The 22,114-nt window shown below is 40.3% G+C and overlaps 1 protein-coding gene across 1 annotated transcript in view; it reads right to left on the bottom strand.

Moving 5' to 3' along the window:
- Positions 1–22,114, bottom strand: part of LOC121299072 (zinc finger protein 609-like) — a 53,525-nt gene that overhangs the window by 15,464 nt on the left and 15,947 nt on the right. Inside the window, exons 2-3 of the mRNA XM_041226579.1 lie at positions 8,484–8,709; positions 604–691 (exon numbers count right to left, since the gene is read on the bottom strand). Coding sequence (XP_041082513.1) covers positions 604–691; positions 8,484–8,709 — 314 coding nt within the window. The remainder of the gene's footprint in view (positions 1–603; positions 692–8,483; positions 8,710–22,114) is intronic.

Below are 22,114 nucleotides of genomic sequence, written 5' to 3'. Positions count from 1 at the left end.
AGTAAACTGGGCTGAGGGTCTGGAATTGGTCATTAAGAGGGTAGCTATGGGACCATGTCTGACATTTCTACTGGCTATGAGACCGTTTTCTCAGAGATTTTCTCTTTATAATTGCACTCAGTTTTGAGGTTCAAGCAGATCAGGGTTCTACATTGGATTGCGCAACTAAAGCAACTTCAACGCATCCCGTACCTGTGTTTGGTTTGCTACTTTAACTCACCAATCACAAGAACTCCCATTTGGACAGTGTGGTTGCTTCATTTATCAAAGCATAAGTGTTTTACATTAAAACTACAGAAAACTGGATAGTCTGCCAGCCAAGATAATAACTTTGTTTGCATGGTACAATAATGGCAGGGTAAACTGAATTACCTTGCTGCCACTTTCCACTATAAAAATCTAACACCTGGACATTATGGTTCATAATATTATGAGTATAATGTCTTATAGTGTTTCAGCTAGACAGTGCAGACAGGCCCCACTGCTGATTTAATAGCCGGTGGCATGGCTGTACTGTCAGCTATGTTCACTGACTGCAAGGGTACACATGCAAGCTGCACCCCAACTTATCCCTCTACTGCACAGACTGTGCTCTCTGCTCACCGTGGCGGTGCCCAGTCGTGCCTCGTACAGTCCAGCAGCGTCCCCACATAGGTCTTGTTCCGCCAGGTCACATTGACCACAAGCATTCCTGGAGGGAGGAAGGAGACGAGAAGCGGGGTGAGAGTCTGTGGATTTTATGAATGAAAACTGTTTTCTAGTTTACAAAAGTGTAGTGGAATGAATCTGACAGCTAGCAATGGGAGACTTGTATTATTAAACTGTAAACTCTGCACCGTAACACCAGCCTAATAAAGTGAAGCTGCACCTGCAAGCTAACTGCACACCTGTGTAGGAAGTTTGGCAGGGCCTCCACAGTTCATTATTCAAACATACAGGCACTTCAAATATAGGCCTTCAAAACAGGAAACATGTTGTTTTCACCACTCAAAATAAAAAATACACATTGACTATTTTCACAGTTCCTCCAGTTAATGGAGATCGACGGTTTTTAAGGTCAATGGTCCTGTCTGTGGGTTTCCGGTTTTTCTAACTGTAACCGAGCTGCCTCGACGAAATTCACAAGCTATTTTGAACTAAATAAATCAACCTTCACAAGTGGGTTTGTGTGCTGGCCCATAGATAAAAACAACAGCACTCTATGTGGAAGGGAATTTGTATTCTGTGACAGTCAGTGTCCAAGTGACTTTACTGCGCTGGTGATGTCTGAGGACACGCAGTGAAGGTAGCAGTATTTATGTCAGGCTCAGAACTACTGGTGCATGCAATACTTCCTAGCCATCAGAAGATGCCAGTCTTGACAGCTATGTCTTTTACAAGTCTGTGAGTCTAATACTTTGACTCCAGGATTGAGACGACTTCTTGCAGTTATTTAACACTAGATGGCAGCAGTTACCAAATGTTCCAGTAACCCTGGGATAAGCAGCTGGAAGTACTGGCTTCTTGGTTATGAAAAGGAAAAGTCAGTCAATGTATTTTATTGTCCTGTTTAAAAACCTGTAATTGCACCATGTTATACTGGGTAACAGTTGCTAAACAAATGATTCTTCTATAACACAAACAGTAATACAAAAATTAATGTCAAGCAACTCCATTCCAAGAAAAACATGAAAAAAAAGTACCCTGGCCAACCCTAAATAATAATGTTTCCCCTCAGTGTTCTGCCATACTTAAAATGAGATATACTATATATTTTGTATTTATTTTAATTACTTAAACTTTCTCTTTTCAGTATTATATATTTTAACTATGCCATGCCCCTGCAGGCCTCAAAGCCCCCCAGTAGCCTGAATGCTCTTCCCCTAGCTGTCCCTCAGAGCAACTAGGCTCTGCAGTGAGGTAATGTGTGTCTAATTGCCCTGGAATGCTCTCTGGCAGAATGCACTGGGACTATTTCACTTTTTATTAGCTCAGGAAACTAAAAGAGGCTTTTTTCCCTCCTCCCCCCTTCTTTCTGAAATGTAAACCCAGCTCGCTATTCAGTTTACTGTGTGGTTTCTGTGGGCAGCACTGGCCCTCTCCCTGCCTAGGAGTGAGCGCTCTGGAAATGGAGTGACAGCAACTCAGGTACACATTTACACACAGTCAGTAAGTCAAGCAGGGCCCGAATAAACACACAGACATGTCAGACCATGTGTTCGACACCTCAGCCTCCCAGCCCTGCAAGAAACAAGGATATCCAGCAAAGTGCTGGTCTAAGGCCTGCTGTGTTGATCTGCACACGGCTTTGGGTCTGGAAAAGACGCTTACTAATTTAAGACTTACACTGTACACACTCAAATTCTGAGAAAACACAGACAAAGTTTACCCCTAATTTGCCCTAAATCCTTTAGCTAACACCACAGAGCCAGAGACAGCACACTGTACAGTACACACTCAAAAGTTATTGGATCAGTATCTAAACAGACAAAGCAGGTCACAGCAGGCACAGCTCCAGCCAGCAAGCCCCCCCCCCCCCCCCCCCCCTCTCCCCATGACAGCCAGGCAGTTGAACCCAATTCTGAAAACTCATTAAAGCTAGCAAAGCCTCATTAGTTCAGCTGGGGCTCTGGGAAGTCTTTGGTTCTGGCTGCCCTGCTGTTCAGAATGCCTTTTACAATCCTCCTCACATGTCCATTCAATTCCCAGTGCACAGCTCTGCCTGGTGTCAGTCTGTGACAGAGCCTCGCTTTTATGCTTTAGTCAAAAGCTGCAAGCCGTGCAAAAGGGCTGACATCACAGCAGAGCAAGGCGAGGGTCAGCAGCTTCATCAACTCATCAATGCTTCATCAACACAGACAGTCCTAATTATCAGGCTACAGGCTGCGGGCCAGCAGCTCTCAGGAATCAGCTTTTCTTGCAGCTGACACATGCAGAGCAATTACCTTCCACTCGACTTGGCCATTATCTGGTTGAGGTTCTCTAGCAGCCGCACAATGTGTTTGCAAATCAGTAAAGCAATAACCCTTATGCAACCCAGGATGCAACATCAGTGGTAGCAGGATTAGGGGTCAGGGTTCAGCTTAGCGAGTCTACTGTACCACCTTGTGTGCAGCCATCATGAGGAGGCTTGCCAGCTGGACTGTGGTTTAACTCATTAATCACCAAGTTCATTTATTTAATCACCAAGTAATCACTATTAATCACCACGTTCATTTATTACTAACCCTAACCCTGACTCATCATTGAAATGCACCTTAATTTAAAAAGCAAAGGTGTTTCTATAGCAAAGGCGTTTCTACATATTCTAACAGAAAGGGGGACAAAATCGTTACAAAATTACAAAACAGCAATGTTTCAGAGTGGTGTAATAGAAAGGAAGGCTGTGTATATACACCGCAGAACCTTGTGAAAACTGTACAGCAACAAGGTCTCGAGCAGGGATAGAAATAAGACTCCTATTGCATAGCAGTTTCATCCATTCCAGGTTTTACTACAAGCTCTATTAGTCACAGTCTCTATGTAACCTGCTCAGGTGTGTCTTTTTAAATTCATAGTAAAACCAGGAATGGATCATACTGCAATGCAACGCAAGTCTTATTTCCATCCCTGGTCTTGTGTCTGACAGAGCAGAGTGAACTACGAAAACATGGAGAAAACAGTACTGGCAACTGGATCTGCGTTTGGGAAAAGTGCCTTACTTGCTGAAAGAAAGAAATCAATTTCCATTCCAGGACTGTTCTGTGCGGCTGGTGCGGAGCAGGCCACTGGCAGAGAGCCACCGTGGAGCACAAAGACTACAAGCGGTAGTAATAATAATATGAAATAATATGCTTAGATCTTGTAGTTATTTTTCAGATTACCACACGTTGACTTAGCCTTAATTTTAAGCAATAGAAAGGCCGCAGCATGGCAAGGGCACTGTGATCTAATAAGCACACTGCAATATAAAGAATACAATGCAGAGCTGGGATAGGGCAACGGTTCTTCATTTTACCCCAAAAAATGGGTTTTCGTCAAGATGACTGCCAACGCTTGAACCAAATTCCCAAGACAAGTCTTGGCAGCCACCATTCCATAGTCAAACTAACAAATGTTTCAGAAATGCCTTTGTCAGTGATAGAACGATGGAAACGTCTGACATGTCTAAAAGCAATCTCGTTTAATCACAGTGCATAACACCACCACTGTCACAGACTCACACACACACACACACTCGAGACAGGGACCAAGACACCACTCTGCCTCCTGTGAGATGAAAGAGCTTTGTAATTACAATTCCCCCTCAGCCTCATGAGGCGAAGCACTCCTTCCCACAAACAGCACCGACCGTGACCAAAACAGAACCCCCCAGTGCCGGTGTCTGCCAGTCAATGACATCATGGAAACTGACTTGAGAAAGCTTGAGTAAATAAACGTGTCTGGCTGTAACTGAAACATGCCTCAAGTGCACCAGTTAGGAATTGCCTTCCCCATTTTGAATTCTCCAGTTTCAAACAAATTGCTCCTTGGACCTCACGGACTTCTACAGTAATCTTGTCTTTCACTTGGCACAGTATCTTCCCTCTCCAACACCTTGTAATACTAGAAGAATATTAGTAAACGCTGGGTGTCTAGAGCAAATACAGTTCTATTCAAACATAAATCTGTACACTCAATCAAAGAGAAGTAAAGTGTTTGCGCTGAAACAAAAGTTAAACAAACAATATATTTAACAGGCTGACAAAATTCCTTGGAATGATATTTGTCAATGTGTAAAAATATCAGTGATACATACATATGGAGGTCAATAGATGGGCTGGGCCAGGATAACATTTCCACAGTATAAACATCAAAAATAATATCATGGTAACCTTAATATCCCAGTATAAATCATGCAAGTTACAAAATGAAGTCTTACTAAAAATGGAGAAATACTGTCAATTACTTTTGAATTGTAGTCACTCCCATGCGTTGCACAAACCTTTTATGGCATGCGTTAAACTTTGGTTATTTTATACTTCACTATGACCAAAACCAGAATTAGGAAATGACTGGTCACACTGCTTAAAACACAAGCATACTAACACAGGCTATTATTCAAAAGCAGAGAAGAGTTATTCATGTTTGGCATGGGGCCCAAAAGTACACATAGCAATCCCATAAAAGAATGTATTGTAACACTAAGCTGTATATTATTATTGGATGTATGTCTATAGTTCACGTGGCGTTGCACAAGGAAGATTCCAATGTTATTACACAGCCACAGTTTGTACAAAAGAGACTTCTTCATTGACCTAAAACGTTTTGAAAACTGTACAAAAAAAATGTTGAAACCAAACTACTTTGATAATAAAGTAGGCTGTCCCTCTGCATTCATTTGTTTGTTATAAACTTTGAAGTTGAAACTTGTATTATGTGTGGCTGATAGTTCTCTCCAAAATGACAATCAAAATACAGTAAAAATCGAGGGCTCCCGAGTGGCGAATCGGGGGGGTGGCGGCGGGGGAGCTTAGGTCGACCAGGGTGTCCTCGGCTCACCGCGCACCAGCGACCCCTGTAGTCTGGCAAGTTGCACGCGGGTTTGCCTGTAAGCTGCCTAGAGCTGCGTTGTCCTCCGACGCTGTGGCTCTAAAGTGGCTGCATGGTGGGCCTGCAGTGTGTAAAGAAGCGGTCGGCTGACGGCCCATGCATCAGAGGACAATATGTGTTAGTCTTCGCCACTCCCAAGTCAGCACGGGGGTGGTAGCGGTGAGCCGAGCCAAATTGGGACAAAAAAATAATAAAAACAATTGGCGACTGTTAAATTTTAAAAAAGTAATAACACAGTAATCGGTTCAAACTATATTAAAATACAGCGATTATTACATTTAGTAGTCTCCCGGGATGTACCATAAACCGACTCCAGCTAGTTTAGAACGCTGCTGCCAGGATCCTTGCCAGATGTAAAAAATGTGATCACACCACCCCACTCCTCCCCCTTGATCATCTGCACTGGTTACCTGTAAAGTCCAGGATTATGTTCAAAACTCTCCTGCTATCCCCACTTGGAGAACGCTCATTTAGCTTCATGGCTCCGACTCTTTGGAACTCTCTCCCAGCTTTATCGCGTGATGCTCCGATTGTAGCTCGCTTTAAATCAACTCTCCAAGCCCACATGTTCTCTGTTGCTTTCCATGCTCCTTAAGCCTGATATCTGTTATTAGCTGCTGCTACTATGTCACATATTACGTTCCTATCATGTATTATGTACTTTCCATTGTATATAATGTATTATGCTTTTTTTCTGTATTTGAAGTATTATAGATTTTCTTGTATTTACTGCATCTTGTAACGCACTTTGTGATGGTGTTCCACTATGAAAGGCGCTATATAAAATAGATTGATTGGATCTACGAATAAGACGAAACATTGCATTACTGTAGCTTTTATTAGGCAGCATTATAATAAATTATAATGATGTGTCACAATGAAGATGCCTTAATACCACATATGCTGCTAAAGATTTATATTTTTATCTATTTTCTCTTTACAGTGCTTTTTCTATTTATTTATTTTGATCTGACTGGTGTATTATGTTTAAGCCATGTTTCAGCTAAGACAATCCACCTGCATACCAAGCTATTTTTATTGGTCCATGCTGTCGATTTGATCCCTTTTACGGGTGGGAAAGACCTTTCACAGACACTTTGCTAAGACTGGAAGTGATATTGCAGTATACTAGTACTTGAAACTGGTTTTGCATAGGGTGTTGAATAAAAAGGTGTTGTTTCCATAGGAACATGAACATAGCATTATCCACTGCAAACCGTAATCCCAATATTTGCAGTGCAGCACAACAGGAACAGTGTCAACACTGTAATGTATGTAAGCCATATAAAGCAGTGTACTGACTCACCCGTAGTCTGTAGTGACTATAAAATACTTAAGAATTCTCGTTCCAGTATTAGCCTATACAAAAACGAATAAAGGCAAATTCTATCCTTCCCCCAGAGTGACTGATATCTTAAAAGCATCTCCAGGTTCCAGAGTAGAACACCACTTACCTTTTCCCTGTGGATCTGTTGCTGTTAGTTAAGACAGAGGCACTAGAAAGAAGCGAGTTACACTCCTTACTGGAGCTCTTCCTACCCAAATTTAAACATTAGCTCAACTGCAGCTTCAGGAAACAAAACCCTTAAATCGCCATGCAGCTTCTATCCAATACCAAGGCGTTTCCATCCAGGAACGTCGCTAGAAGTGTCCTGGAATGTTAGTACAATTCCCACTGAAATGTCTTCAAAGCCTACTCATGCAACTCGCAATGCTGTAGTAAGGAACGAAAAGCCCACGTCAAACCCTGACGTCGGTGATATTGTTCGAAGACAGCTACTGGATTCAATACAAATTGAAGGCTTTGGTGCGAGGACAGACGAAAAATTATAACTGGAATACAGCATACCCTTTACAAATTGTAAGAGATACATGTATTCAAGCAAGGCTGTCACCTTTAAATGTGGTAAATGTCTTCATTTAGTTTACTACTCGTAATTGTATACCTCAACTTTCAGACTACACTGAACCAAACAGCAGACACCACTGGATAATAAAATACCTGAAATAATGCAAAAGTTGCTTCGCGAGCTCTGCATTGTTGTGCATTTTGGAGTACTGATGAAAGTAAACAGCGGCACTTGGTCTGCATGCTTAACATCACAGCATGACGTGTTCAGCTGAATGCTTTAGAAGTACTCTACCTGGTGCAACATTTGCAAACAGAGTTGTCTTTTTTCCCCCCTCATATCTGTTCACTGTATTAACGCAAACAAAAAAACACCCACTGGCTATTAATAAATCTTGGTTCGTTTGGGGGGTATGCATTGTTTTAATTGCCATGCTTGCAAACCCAATTCTAGTTCAATATATATTTTTAGCTTGCTGATGACGCAGTCTATTTCTTAAATACTGACATTCAGTTTATTGCAGGTAAAACCCACACTGTATGGTGTATATTAGGGTGTTATACAAGAAGTATGTGTGTGTGTTTTCATACAAGGAGTGCTACAAAGCTGCTCAATCGTGTGTGTAATTCACAGGGAGCAGGAGACAAACAGGAAATGCTGTATTTTAAAATGATGGTAGAGTTCTAGCATTTAAATTGCTGTTGGTGTTATAGAAACACACACAGTAGTGGCTAATGCTAAGTATGGTGTGTTTAAGCTCAGGTTTTACTCAAGAAGATCATATCAAAAGCTGGAATGGCTCAGCTATTTAAAGAGTATTAAATTGATTCTAAGTCTAGTTCCAAAAAGTACACAGAGCAAGGCATATTAGTTCTGTCTCACATGATAAAATAGCCCTTCGTGATAACTAAACTTAACACAAACACTGAAAAATATTATTTTTTATACTGTCTTTTAAATAACCATTTTCTGAGAAAGACAACCCTGTACCAGTCCTGACAATGAGGGTTAAACAGATCACGCTGGACCAACAAAAAGACAGTGGCTCAACTCAGTGGTATTTTGTTAAAGAAATCTCCTTACCATCTTCCGTCTCCTGCCAAACGATCCCTTCCAGGTTTACACTGGTCCCGGGTTCACAGGGTCCTAAACACTCTGGCTCTGTTGCCAAGGCAACATCGGAAGTGTTGACGGCGACAGAGCGCGTGCGCACCATGATCTGCTCGCAGGGGGAGGCGATGTCATTGTTTCCCACAGGAGCCAGGAGGTGCAGCGGGGGAGGGGCAGGCGTGGAGACTGGAGACTCCATCTAGAGGGAACAGAGGAAAGCAGTGTGATTAATACACTTGCATGCTGATGTCAAATTCAGAATCTTACTATTCTAGAATGTATTGCACAGCTTTCCTCCTCCACATGAAACACTACAGTAATATATTAAGACTACTCATTTTCTAATTACAGTGACCCCTTGTTCCATCATTTGACAGTTCAGTTCATTTAGCCAATTCAGTTAGGCCAGGTCAACAGTACCAAATTTCACCAAATTTCTTATCAATTTCACGACTAGCAGCCTTTCATCCCCCCAGCCCCCCCCCCTCGTTTAATTTGTATAATGATGACAACATTTTCATTGACAAAATACCCAATGAGGGCTAATCTTTGACCTCATTTTTTTCATCATGAAGAAAACAAAGTTAACAAAACAAAATTAAGGCACATGTTCCCATTTGCCCCCGGTTAGTTCCCTCGCACAGTGGAGCTGTCAGTCCACACCCAGAATGATGCAGCAGTACAGGGAACGTGCTGTCTGTATAGGATGCGGCTTTCTTTTGTTTGCAATGGAGCAAAAGCACCCACAAAACCGGTCTCCTAATGATTTAAGGACTGACAACACAGAGTAACGTTATATGAAAAAGAACAGAAAAAACAGTGCTCAGCCGGTAACGAGGTCAAAACTGCCTGAGCTCACGCAAGGCTTCTTCTCACCAGTCACAATAACACTGGTACACATTCAGGAGAACGCTGGTCTAATTCCTCTCTTCCGAGGTAAACAATACTCAACAGCTCTGTGCATGGGAACCCCAGAGATGAAAGGGTTAACAACGCCTACATTCCTTTGTACAAGTTCACTATACAAACTGGCCGAGCACAGGTAATGGCAGCAGGGCCAGCCCCTTGCAATTAGCAGACTGTGAGAACGACCCCAGGCATTCAGCTCGGGTCAGCGGAAGACAAAGCAACACTCCAGTGGAATTATGATATCAAGAAGGCTCCCACACAACTTCCAGCCACAGATGTAGGGAGCCAGTGTGATTGGCAGGAACAGGACCCAACAGTTTGCCCATTTCACAGAAGACAGAGCTGCAAACATTAAATGTACTTTTATTAGTCTATGACTAAACCTTTTGTTTAATGCTATGGTTTGATTGACTGTATGGGTTATATCAAACAACATGTTAAAAAAACGGGATTGAGTATTTAACTTTAGTATTCATTACAAATCGTACATCTTCCAGATTGCAGTACATCCCCCTGGCTCCCATTATATGGATGGTCAAATACTGTATCCCAGCCATTTACTTTGTGATAGACCCATATAAATGTTGCTTTTAATTAATTTCTCATATAAATTGCGAATAAGAGACACACTACGGTCTTGGAAACGTCCTTCTCTAAAACACTAGTTGAATTAGTGCAGCATACTGCATTTCAAGAGGAGAAACATTTTATCATCTGGCCCAAAAAGCACAACATTTGCCAGAAAACCAGAAGATTTTGGTTTGACCCACAACACAAAGCTTTACCATTTAACAAATCCTAAAAGAGAAAAACAGTCTATCCCTCATTATGAAATCCATTAAGAAACCGGTTCACTCTAAAAGGCTCGAGTCCTCCCATTCTTCACAAGGCAAGAACAATTTGTTTGCATTGCTGCTTTTCTGCTCATTTTCAAAGGAAAGGCTGTCGAACGCTCCGAGGCCCTTTTGTCAGGGCTTGATAGCATAGGGAGCTGGAGATGGAATTCACCCATTCATTGGCCAGGCTTTGCCTACACACTATTCTCCTGCATCTCTCTGCAATTCAGACATCAAAGATACGGCGCTAGTCCCTTTTATTAAGGAAAACAACATGAGGTTACACAAAGGCCAACAGGAAACACCTTTACGGTCCCATCAGCCTATTTCAAATGAAAGGAGGTTCATTTACAGAACGTCAAGCTTTAACTGCCTAGTCTTTGCAGTACACAGAAAAGGATATAGGCTACTAACAGTTTTTGATGAGACTTAGGCCTAAATCGTTACAGTTCTCGAAAGTCAAATACATAATGGGGTAAACACACCAATTTATTAGAAAATAAACAGGTGCAGTTGTACTATACAAAAACAGGGTAGCATTCTGTAACCTTTCACCATAAATGGAGGGGAAAAAAAATGACGTGCCTTAAGTACATATTTTGTTTGTTGACATACACTTATTTGATAAATTATAGAGGACACTAATACAGTAGTAAGAATGAAATAACACATTAAAAACAGGAGGTTGCAAACAAAACAAAATCCCACTGGATACCACTCAAAAATCAGAAGTCAACAACTACACCCACATTCACACCACCAAAAGGGCAGTACAGTTAGTACAACCTTCTACAATAATAAGGAAACAGATGCATTCAATTACTCCGGCTCAATTCACAGCCCACAGCTTTCCCTACTCTGACAGCTGGAAACATCGCACAGATTGTTTTTGGGTACAGCAGTTTTTAGCTTTGTTTTTCAGGTAAAGTCTGGAAAGTTCTCCCTAGGCAATGTTGACTCATACCTAGCTTAATTTTAATAACGCGAACAAAAACACAAACTACCCTGCAACAATTCATACTCAACAAAGCGTATTATTATGGCTCCAAGTGTGCAATTAGTGTCACTGTCTTCTGTGGTCTTTTTGTAATCACTGTGGGTAAATGGTTCTACTAGTTGTCATGAGAACTTCTGCTGACAAGACTGATGCAAGCGCACCTGTCCTGAACAGCCCCTAGACTGCCTCAGAGTAGCTTCCAGAAGGAACGACAGGCTGTTCCAGTATTGTACTTCCTCTCAAGAGCTGCCACACCCACACCAGTCTGCTTGGACCAAGGCAGAGTCACTGCTCTTACTGAAGAGACACATGCCCAGCAGTGTGGAGTGGATGGGAGATGAACGTTTTTGGTCCGAGGTCTTGATTCATCTGCGCTCTAGAAATGCATGGTGGTCATTTTCTTTGTGTTTTATTTTCCTGCGCAGAATTCTGTGTAAATGCAAACCCTGTTGATTTGTTTTTAACTTTCTAGCCAGGCATTCCATCAATTCAACCTAATAAATACTGTACATAAAAATCTGGACTTTCTATTGTTGCTTTTGATATTGAGAAAAAAAAAAAAAAGTAAGTCATTCGAAGCTGAATGCCTGAGGAGATGTGGTTTACTGGCATCCAGGCAACACCACTGATGCACAGCCTTGATTTCATGAACACAAAGATATCTGATAATATTGCACTTCTCAGCTCTCTCAGTGACGCTTTGTATGGATTTTATAAACCAGCATACTGAAGGAACTGTAGTCAATTGCTCAATTCGAAATCGCATAGACAACCACTTACTGCAAGCACTGGAGTATTGAAAACACTCGCATAACACCTTCAACACAAGCCCTGTGAAAATTGGTTTAGAAACCTCAGCTGCAGACATTTTAGGACCACAGATGCACAGCAACTGACAGCTCTGAACCGTATACTACCCACGCAGTGTAATGCGAAACATTACATCCTAATCACATTGCAGTGTGATCTCTGGAGCAAATGGCATACCATGACATTAATTCCTTACCATCTTTGCCTTTGTGTCATGTTAAATTCAAGCACTCCATTGAAAGAGGAAAGCTAAATATCCAATTACATGAAGACGGAAAGCAACAGTATTTCAGGACAAGAAACTGTGTCAGGGAACAAAAGATATCATTGAAACCTCCAAAACACACAAACAAAATAAAGTTCTTGCCTTTTTTTGGCGTGGTGCGCCTGTGTCTGTGTACTTGTAGGATAACATCAAGAATTAGCACTGCTTGGAGGCAGAGCAGCGTTGAAACCCAGTCTACTGATCTGTCATACAGTAGTGCTAGCGTTGAAACCCAGTCTACTGATCTGTCATACAGTAGTGCTAGCGTTGAAACCCAGTCTACTGATCTGTCATACAGTAGTGCTAGCGTTGAAACCCAGTCTACTGATCTGTTATACAGTAGTGCTAGCGTTGAAACCCAGTCTACTGATCTGTCATACAGTAGTGCTATAGCCCCAGCTCATACCACACAGTGTCCGATCCTGTAATAAATACACTTCCAGGGACACCCTTCAAAGAGGAAAGAGGACTCAATTCTTCCTACCTGAATTCTGCTCCCCTGGTTAACTCTGTACTTTTTCCCCCCACATTTCAGTTTGTATTAAATATACAGTGTCGCCCCTAATGAGTCTTTCTCCTTCCCAGAATCCTACTGGAAAATGACAGTACAGTAGAGAGTTCACCTGTACTGTACCCCAATCTAACATCAACTGAAATCATAAGAAAAAAACTAAACTGTTCAATCAACGAGAAACAAAATACCTTCGACACACCTTTGAATCCTCAAATTAAACTTCAGTAACAATAATGAATTCTTAACTAAGGAAAAAGAAAATTCTATCTATTTTGATATTCCAGGTCCATCCATATTTTAAACATGACACCATTCTCTTAAGACGATATCAATATTTTGTATCTACTGTACCTCACCTTTCATCAAAATTGTCCGGAACCTTTAGCGAGGCCCCAAGGATCACCAAGATGAAATTGTGTCCCGTTACCTTAAGGATTTTATCAAATTACAAAGCGCTCTGTATGCTGGTGTTAACAGTGCCACTTCAGATCAGGACCTGCCAAACAGTGAGCACTAGAAATGACTTCACAGAGAGGGGACTGAACAAATCAACAGCTCATACAAATCCAGCATTGCAGCCTGCCCTTAACATTTTTGTTATCAAGATCTGAATTTTGTATATAGTGAACTGAAAACATCTGCTTACTACATCATCATCTTGCATATTTAAATATAACGCTGCATCAAATCAAGATTAGACATTTTCTGGCATTATATATGGACAAAATTTAATAAAAGAAACAAATCAATGGATAGTAAAATAAGACTCCCACTGCATAGCAGTTTGATCTATTCCTGGTTTTACTGATAAGACACACCTGAGCTTGCTCCTATACACTGTGGCTCATCAAGCTCTTATTAAAAACTGGAATGGGTGAAACTGCTATGCAATAGGAGTTTTATTTCCACCCCTGTAATCTGTTGTCACATACCATTATAAAAATAAAAATAAAATATTACAGTACTACGATGAGAACACTATTTTAAATGGTACAGTAAACAAGGGAACACAAACAGATATAAAAACAAATGCTGCATCTCCCTTTTGTAAACCTGTGTTCAGCAGGAGGGAAAGATAGCAGATCTGACACTGACAGAAGGGGCTCATTTACAGCAGCAGCTGCTTTCATAAGTATGACTGCACAAATTAAAAGTGATGACTGGGGTCTAATCAGGACTGTAGATTCCCAACTTTTCAGAAAGAATTAAGAGGCAGTCATTTTAACACTGGGGAATGGTCAAAGCTGCTTCAACCCCAACTCGCCCAACAGTGCCTTGGTGTGAAATAAGGCAAAAGATAACAGGGAGACAGGCCACAGCTTTAAATACAAAAGGGAAAAGAAAGCATGGCAGACATGAAGCTAACATTTAACTTTAATCAAAAGCTGTGAACAAAAGCATCACTGCTGACAGCAATAATAAACTGTTGTGCCAGGCCTTTCAGTGCCACAATCAGTAACTAGCTGGTTAGTCTTTCCACACAATCCTTCACCATGTTCATAGATACCCTGCCAATGTTACATTTAAAATAAGCAATTGCCCTCCAATTGAACAGCAGACAATAACCCAGGAGTAACCACACACACCCCTGTATCCTAGCAACTTCAGAAAATGGCTGCCACATAATACAAACATTCGTGCTCATTCTTTAGGTATTTAAGATGAATCTTTTGGTTCTGCTGCGGGTGACTGCAAAACTCAGTTATGCCACCAGTGCTTTCTCCACTATAAACGAGCTGACCCAATAGCAGCTTTATTCTGTGTAACTGAATGCTACTCCTCAGTTCTAGCACAACCTAATTCTCAGCTGCTAACCTTGTGCAGGCTGCAGGCTATCAATGAAAAATCACCAAGTATAGCTTCCTGCAGCAACTAAACAAGCCTGGTTAATTAGGGCACGAACAATTAGCTCGTCACCCAAGGTAAAATTACACAGGAGGATAACACAATGCTGAACAACCTTTCCCTGCCCACAGAAAATGTTCAAATTGTAGGATACAGCTTTTTAACGAGCAACACTTGCATACTAAGGGTTCTTTTGGTTATTTTTTAAACGGCTCTGCACACTGTGGTCTCCGCAACACAGACGCTAGCTCGGCAGGGGCTGCTGAAATTAAATCGTTCACTTCAGGGTAGATTTCAATCTCAGAGTCTACTGTGCCAATGAGAGGCGTTTCAACTGGTGCGATTTCTATATTCTGTTTAAGCAAACATGTTGATTCAATTCTGAGTATTTTGACATCCATGTGACAGTACTGCCTAAGGTCTAATAGGTGCCTATTCAAATCAGAATTCAGAAAAAAAAGCTACCTGTATATTGGCTTGTTGTTAAAAGGAATTAGTCACGACTGTGATGAAGTCAGCGAGGAACAGAGACGCACACTGAAAGAGCAAAACCTATAACAAGCCTAATGTTAGCAAACTGGGAGCAAAACTCAAAACATACAGTAGCCAACCAAAACAACCACTACTAATTGCACCAACATTACTGAATTTCCAAAACCACCATGTTTTCGTATAATAAAAAGTAGGCCTCCAATTCTTTACTTTTTATTACAGTCCATAACTATACAGACACCCACTGATGCTAAATTATTTATTTATTTATTTATTTACTTCAGTGTTGAATGCATTTCAGTTAAAGACGCTGAAAAGGACTTCTCGTCTAAACATTTGTCATTGAATGCACTTTTTTCTTTGAGTATTTCTTTATTTGTACCATTGGGGCCGAAATGTCACATCTTGTTTACAAGGCATATTTAACCATACAACACCATAAGGAATACAACACAGACGTCAAATCAAACTGAAGTACTTGGCCTTAAGCAAAACTGGAAAACCATGAAGACAAGAATGGTTCTGAAGACAGGAAGCAAATGCATTTAATTGCGTCCGTCTAGTTCAGTGGTTCTCAAACTTTGTCAAAGCGAGCCTCCCTGAGTGATAAAAAAAAATAACTGCACCTCCCCAGTTTACTAAAACATTATAACAAACTGAAAATCCTTTATGTGGCAAAAAATAATAAAAACGTAGAAGGGATTTGATCAGTATAAAGCAGCATGAGAAATATTAATTGAAAAACAGTACAAATGTCAGCTGCTAAAATCTTTTTTTTTTTTTTGTCTTGTTAACTTTCTATCTTAGTGGCTTTTAATGTAATTTTAAAATGGCTGCTTTTGTATTATTATTGTGTATACTATTATTTAAATCTGTTATTGAAATGGTCTGATTGTCGCAGTTGTAAGTGCGACATGCTATACAATGGTTTGTTCTTTTTTTCTGCTATGTACTGCACAGCGCTTTACGATTCTTTTGTACGAAACGTACGTGTGGCGTATCAGTTGCTAAGGAACATTAGCACGTTAAACAAAAGCTTTTTATGTTATTTTGAGTTATTTTTAAATATAATACATTTAAAATATATAATAATTTGTAATCTTTTTCAAATCATCCAACATCTCCCAAAAATAAAAAAAATAAAACCACACACAGGTCGAGAACCGCTGGTCTAGATTATGCAAGCCACTGTTACTAAAACTGAGAAAGAATTGGATCTTTCAGACTGTCTTTGTGTACATCCCAGAGCAGCATACCCTTTCATTAGAATAGCATTTGTTGGATTAGTAAACATGGCCGTCACCCAAGACGTTTAGACTGAGATTTGGACTGAAGTAAACGTGTAGAAAAGATTGAAAAGGTTCAGTGAGCTTGTAAACAGAAACAACAAGAGCCACGCTCATCACGGAGAACAGGCAGGTGTCAAACCCAAGGCTCAAGGGAACAATCAACTAGGCCCTCAGGACCAACCTCTCTACATGACAGAAATTCAAACACTATCAATCCAAGCAGCAGGAGGCCCCTGGAGTCACATGCTGCTGGGAAGCTGACAGAACCCACGCTTGGATCTGAACAGGAGTTTAACCTTTTCATTCCCCTTGGATACCACTGCAGTGATGCGAAAGGAGACTCAGCTCTCGGGTTTGACCGTTTTGTGTGTGCGATTCCAGATTTCACCAGCTGCCAAATTGCACTCAGCTGGTCTGAGCCTTTCACAGACCACAGTCAGCACAAATATTGGACTCTCTTACCCAATGTTACATACAGAAGTTCAAGATTAGTGCTAAATTGTGGTCTGGGAAAGCAGTCTTGAGCACTGCTAAGGTATGTTCTACTGAGATGTCCTTGTAGAGAGCAGGCTGTTGGCCTGGGTGCAAAATTGCAGAGATTCAATTCTGTTCTTGTATTTGCTCGAAAGCGTGTTGCATTTTAAGGCATTATGATGTTTAGAGTGTCACGCGATTACTTCCAGCTTTGCAAGGTACAGCAAAAAGACTCACTAAAACGAGAAAGCCGTTAGTAACTGTCCATTTTCCTTCAGATCTCATACATGTATAATTGAAAGGGTTTACAATAGTCATTTTATTTAATAACTGATTACAGGTTTCAGTGAGTCTACTGTTTGCACTCAAAGTGTACCTCTTCTTTTCACCCCCCCATATTTAATTTTCATTTCAATTTGAACATGTATGTAGATCTACATTACTGATATCTATTTAATCTGATATCATTGTTACCTAACTGACCATAGATACTTTCTTTAGTATGGTCTAAGCTGCTATCTTTAGTATGGTCTAGTTGCCCGCCAAAGATTTAAGGTTACTTAGCTAACTCCTTTACTGACTATTTTAAATAAAAATAATTAATTAATTAAGAATAAAAACAAAGTCACCATGACATTGTTGTCAAAACATGGGGGAAAAAAAAACAGAAGTTGCATCACTCAACCTGCATTCTAGTACCTTCAAACATAACTTTTTAACCTTTTCAGTTCCCATGACTGAAAAATATTAGGGCCTATAGTCTTACAGTACACTGCTAAAAGGCATTTAAAACATGAAACAACCCCTTATTAGGCACAGATGTAACTACTGTGAGATATTGGAAGTAATTCTCTTAGGAAGAAGGTTTCAAATGGGAGACAAGAGGATATCTTTTCTGCTTCAGAAAACATTTCAATTCAAGATTCGTAGAGTTTAGTAAGGGGGGGTTGTTTTTAAGTTACTGCAGAGCATTCATTGTTGGTCAAGAATCAGCAAGAACAAACCAGTGCAGACCACCAAATCCTGCTGAAATAAAGCTAGAATTAAGGAATAAAATGCAACCGCTTCAGACAGCTTTATTGTTTGAGGCCCTTAGCAACCAATTAAGATGACTATTTTACTTGTTGCTAGGAGAGCAACCGTTTACTGCCCATCCTCCACAGCAACAAAAATAATGTATGATTTTAATATAAAAACACACATCAGTTTGTACTGACAGCACAAAGAAAATGTAAAAATAAATAAATATGCAAACAAAAAAAGCCCATTAAAAAAACAATAGACATTTAACCACTGCACAAACTGATTCAACACTAGCCAAACACAATTAACAAGACTGATTCAGCTTGTAACATGAAATACTAAATATAGCTTTGTTTGTTCTTCAATCGTTTCAATGTTTATTTAATTAGTTTTACCTGAAGCAGAGTCCTCCCTTTCTCCCTTCCTTCCACGGTCTGTGTTTACTTGCTTTCAAAGCTGTTTGTTCCACTGGCATCCCATTGTTAATGAAAGGATGAGAGGAGGAGGTTTGTGCCTCCTTGGAGGTTAACCCTGACTATTCACACCTCTTCAACACCTGCAGTAAGTCAGCAACCAACAAATTTGTGCGGCTTTGAATGGGAATCTAGAAAGTGCTACACCTCCCAGTGCTAATTGAGCATGTAGGAATATAACAAAGCTTAAAGGTGCAGTAAGCCATTAACAGGGAGCATACAATACAAGGCAAATTGTAGCAAGCTACTTATTCGAATGAAAAAAACTACAAATAGCGTTCAACATTAAAACAAAATATTTGTGTTTTTAATTGTGGAATGGATAAATACCACACAAAATATAGCTGTCCTGGAAACAATTTGAAATAAAAAAGGTACATGCAGTACTGTAGGTTAGAGGTCTTCACGGATCTACCCGGACCCAAAGACCCAAGACCCGACCCGTACCGAACAGGTTTCTGGGTGCAAAATTGTCATGCAACAGTAGGGTCGGGTCCGATTTTGTTTACTCAATAATACACAAACTGTCGATTACTATTAAAAAGGCTCTCTTTGGTACTAAAAATCATTGCTTATAATTCCTGTTGAGTGGATTGGCTTCCCCCGGTAGCACATAACATGGCTTGCAGAGTGCAGTAGCAGACACGTGACCCACATTGAAGGGGTTTCTTTAGATCATTCTTAAAAGACTGAGTAATGGATTTGTTTATGAAGGACGTGAAAGAAAAACTTAAGAAAAACAAATTCCATGAACAAAAGCCCACAGAAAAATGCAAGCCTGCGGTGTGGGAATCATTTGCTGTTATTGTGGACAACGAAGACAAACAAGTTTTGCAAAACAAAAATGTTACATCTCAATTCCATTTGCTCCTGTGTTAAGTTTGTAATAAAATCATGCATTTACGAGATCATACTTCAGTTCATTTGATTTTCAGATAATGTATTTATCTTTTACACAGACATATTATAGATTTTATTTTACAGTCCTGTGTGTAGATTCCTGATGGAATAAACACTGTCTGTAGTTCAGCCAGATTTTCTGGTTGACTGGAAACAAAACACTGCTTTAATCCTGTATCTGGCCAGTGCATATACTAAGCTGGGGAAAGGAACAATGTTCCAGTTTTTTTGAGCCGGGTCGGATCCAGGTCTAATAAGGATTTTACATCGGGTTGGGTTGGGTTGATTAATTTTGACCAGTGAAGACCTCTAATATAGGTTCACATTGTATGTGGTTAGAAATAGACTATACAAACCAGTTGATCTTCAGATGTCAAAAAAAGAATACAATTCTACCACCTTTGAAACTGCAAAGGACCTCTAGATTTCTAACCCTTTATTATTCTGAAGAGAACTGTGAATAAACTCTGGTTACAAGTATCTGCCACTGGCAGATGCCCACTTTAACAGAAACTGTTTAAATTCTTTGAAATAGCATTGTGGTCCTTGGCTGTATCTGATTTTCCAAGAAATTTCAGATCGTTTTGTGAAAGGGAAGAGAAAAAAAAAATGTATTGTGGTAACAAATCGTCCATGGCAACGACTGACAGGATGATAACTACATGGTATTAAAAAAAGTGTACAGAATAAATTAACCCCAATTATAGCTGTGGATAACCACTCCGAGAATAGTTTCTCATATAGCCTATACAGTACAGCTCCTATGCTAAAGCATCAGCCACTTGCAATAAAATGCTAACAGACCAATTAATGCTAAAAATGTTATGCTAAAAAGGGGGGCGGTATATAAAATGTTTGCGCTCCACTGGTCTAAACCATTACACTGAACAGGCCTAAATGTTTCTCTGCTTGACTTATTTTGATCTACTTGTCCTGTAGATATGGTTCAAATGTTAAAAGCCAATAATAAATAAAAATATGTTGTCCTGTCTAGTAAAATAGAAAAAGATGATAAAACTATTAAAATAGTGAAACGAACATTGTAGACTTGAGTACTGTAGAGCAGGCGATGAGGTACTAGAAGGAAATCGAAGTATTTAAAACCAAAGTTATCCAGACACAAAATGTCGAACCACAAAATGCATAACTGGAACTAGAGTAACCAGGAAAAGGGCAATACCCAATTCTAGTTCAGCTACAAAGCAGCCCAGAAAAGGAGTGACGTACTGTATTACACATCTCTGCCATTTCCAATAAAAAAAACAGCAGCGAGTTCTCCTTGAAGAGCTGGAATATTCCACTGATAACCAGGACAATAGCTCTGTGCGGCTAGAATCATTTTCATTTACTTCCTTCCTCCAGCTGTTTCAAGTACTTCAGTCTCATTTCCTGCTTAAAAAGATTTTAAATAAACACAAAATACATACATTCTCTTTTGAACCTCGATAAATGATTTCCTTTCAATTTTCCCTCTATTGGAGTGCAGTCTGTGCACGTTGTCATCTCATTGTCTGGTCTTGCTTCCTGAAACCCCTGTATCTGATGAGACTCGCTGTCTCGGTTTCAAGTGATCACTTCCCAGGCAGAGGAGTTCAATGAACTGTAGTTTTCGTTCCCATTTTTATCTCTTGTTTAATGATCAATCGCCTACGTTTTATTATATGGATAAACCGATGCTTGAATCTGACTCAAAACTTATGAATGACTTGGACTGATTTGAAAATCTGCATCCACATTTACAATACTGCGGAAAAAACAAAGCACTTACTAAAATATACCCCCACAGACTATTAAAAAGATCCATGCATTTACATGCATTGGTTTGATTTAAAACGTAAGACAACATCCTTCTAGTTTGCTTCCCTTTTAAAACACAGAGTACAAAACAAACAAAGTCATTTACACTAACCTCCACTGAAATAAGCCAAACAATATCTAATCGTTCAATAAACGAGGCAATATTCCTATAACACTGCCGATTACAGTAGTGTCCCCTTCAATCTGCTCCAGCACTATAAGCTAAAAACATGCGCAGCTGTACGATGCTTCTAAGAGCTGGCAGGATGGCTGGCTCACTGCTCCTCCCAGCAGGTGTTTAAAGCACAATCTTCAAACTGCAAGAGGCTGCCTTCCCTCGGCTGCCTTGGCCCTGTGCCTTCCATTGTACACTTCCCAGCAGGAGAGACACAGACACCCTCATTGAAAGGGCTGGGGCTCCCAGCCGCCCCCCCGCAGGGAAAATGCTGCTGCTTTAACAGGTTTGTCCGAATTAATCTGTCCCCTCTGGAGAAAAAAAAAAAACAAAAAAACTAAAGCTGTTTCAGTGCTGTATTGAATATGGACTCCGTCCAAACACACACTCAACCACAAGGAGCACATTGCACACAACAGAACTTACTGTAATAATGTATTTTTAGATCCTATACTCTGTATTGTACAGTAAAGCATATTGGAGCAGCTCTCACCCTCACCACGCAAAGAATCAGACAGATTTCAACCCAAGCTGGACACACTGTTCACAGACCAGCATCTCAGCAAGACAATCTGCTGTCACGGTGACATATTAAAACCAACACCCTATCGGTGCTAATCAAACACCAGACCTGCTTGTCAAAGACACAGTCAGGAAGGGTGTGCTTTTAGCTAAACAGCAGTAATTTTAGCAGTAAACTTTGCAAACCTTTAAAACATGACTTTTTTGGACCGTCATCAAAAAATCTGCGAAAGTAAAATGATTACTCCCCAAGTCAAAAGATGGAACAATCAAAAGATTTTAT

The sequence above is a fragment of the Polyodon spathula genome, chromosome 24 (genome assembly GCF_017654505.1).
Source record: "Polyodon spathula isolate WHYD16114869_AA chromosome 24, ASM1765450v1, whole genome shotgun sequence".
NCBI lineage: Eukaryota > Metazoa > Chordata > Actinopteri > Acipenseriformes > Polyodontidae > Polyodon > Polyodon spathula.
Note: the sequence above shows the minus strand (reverse complement) of the source record. Positions and strands in the feature narration are given on the sequence as shown.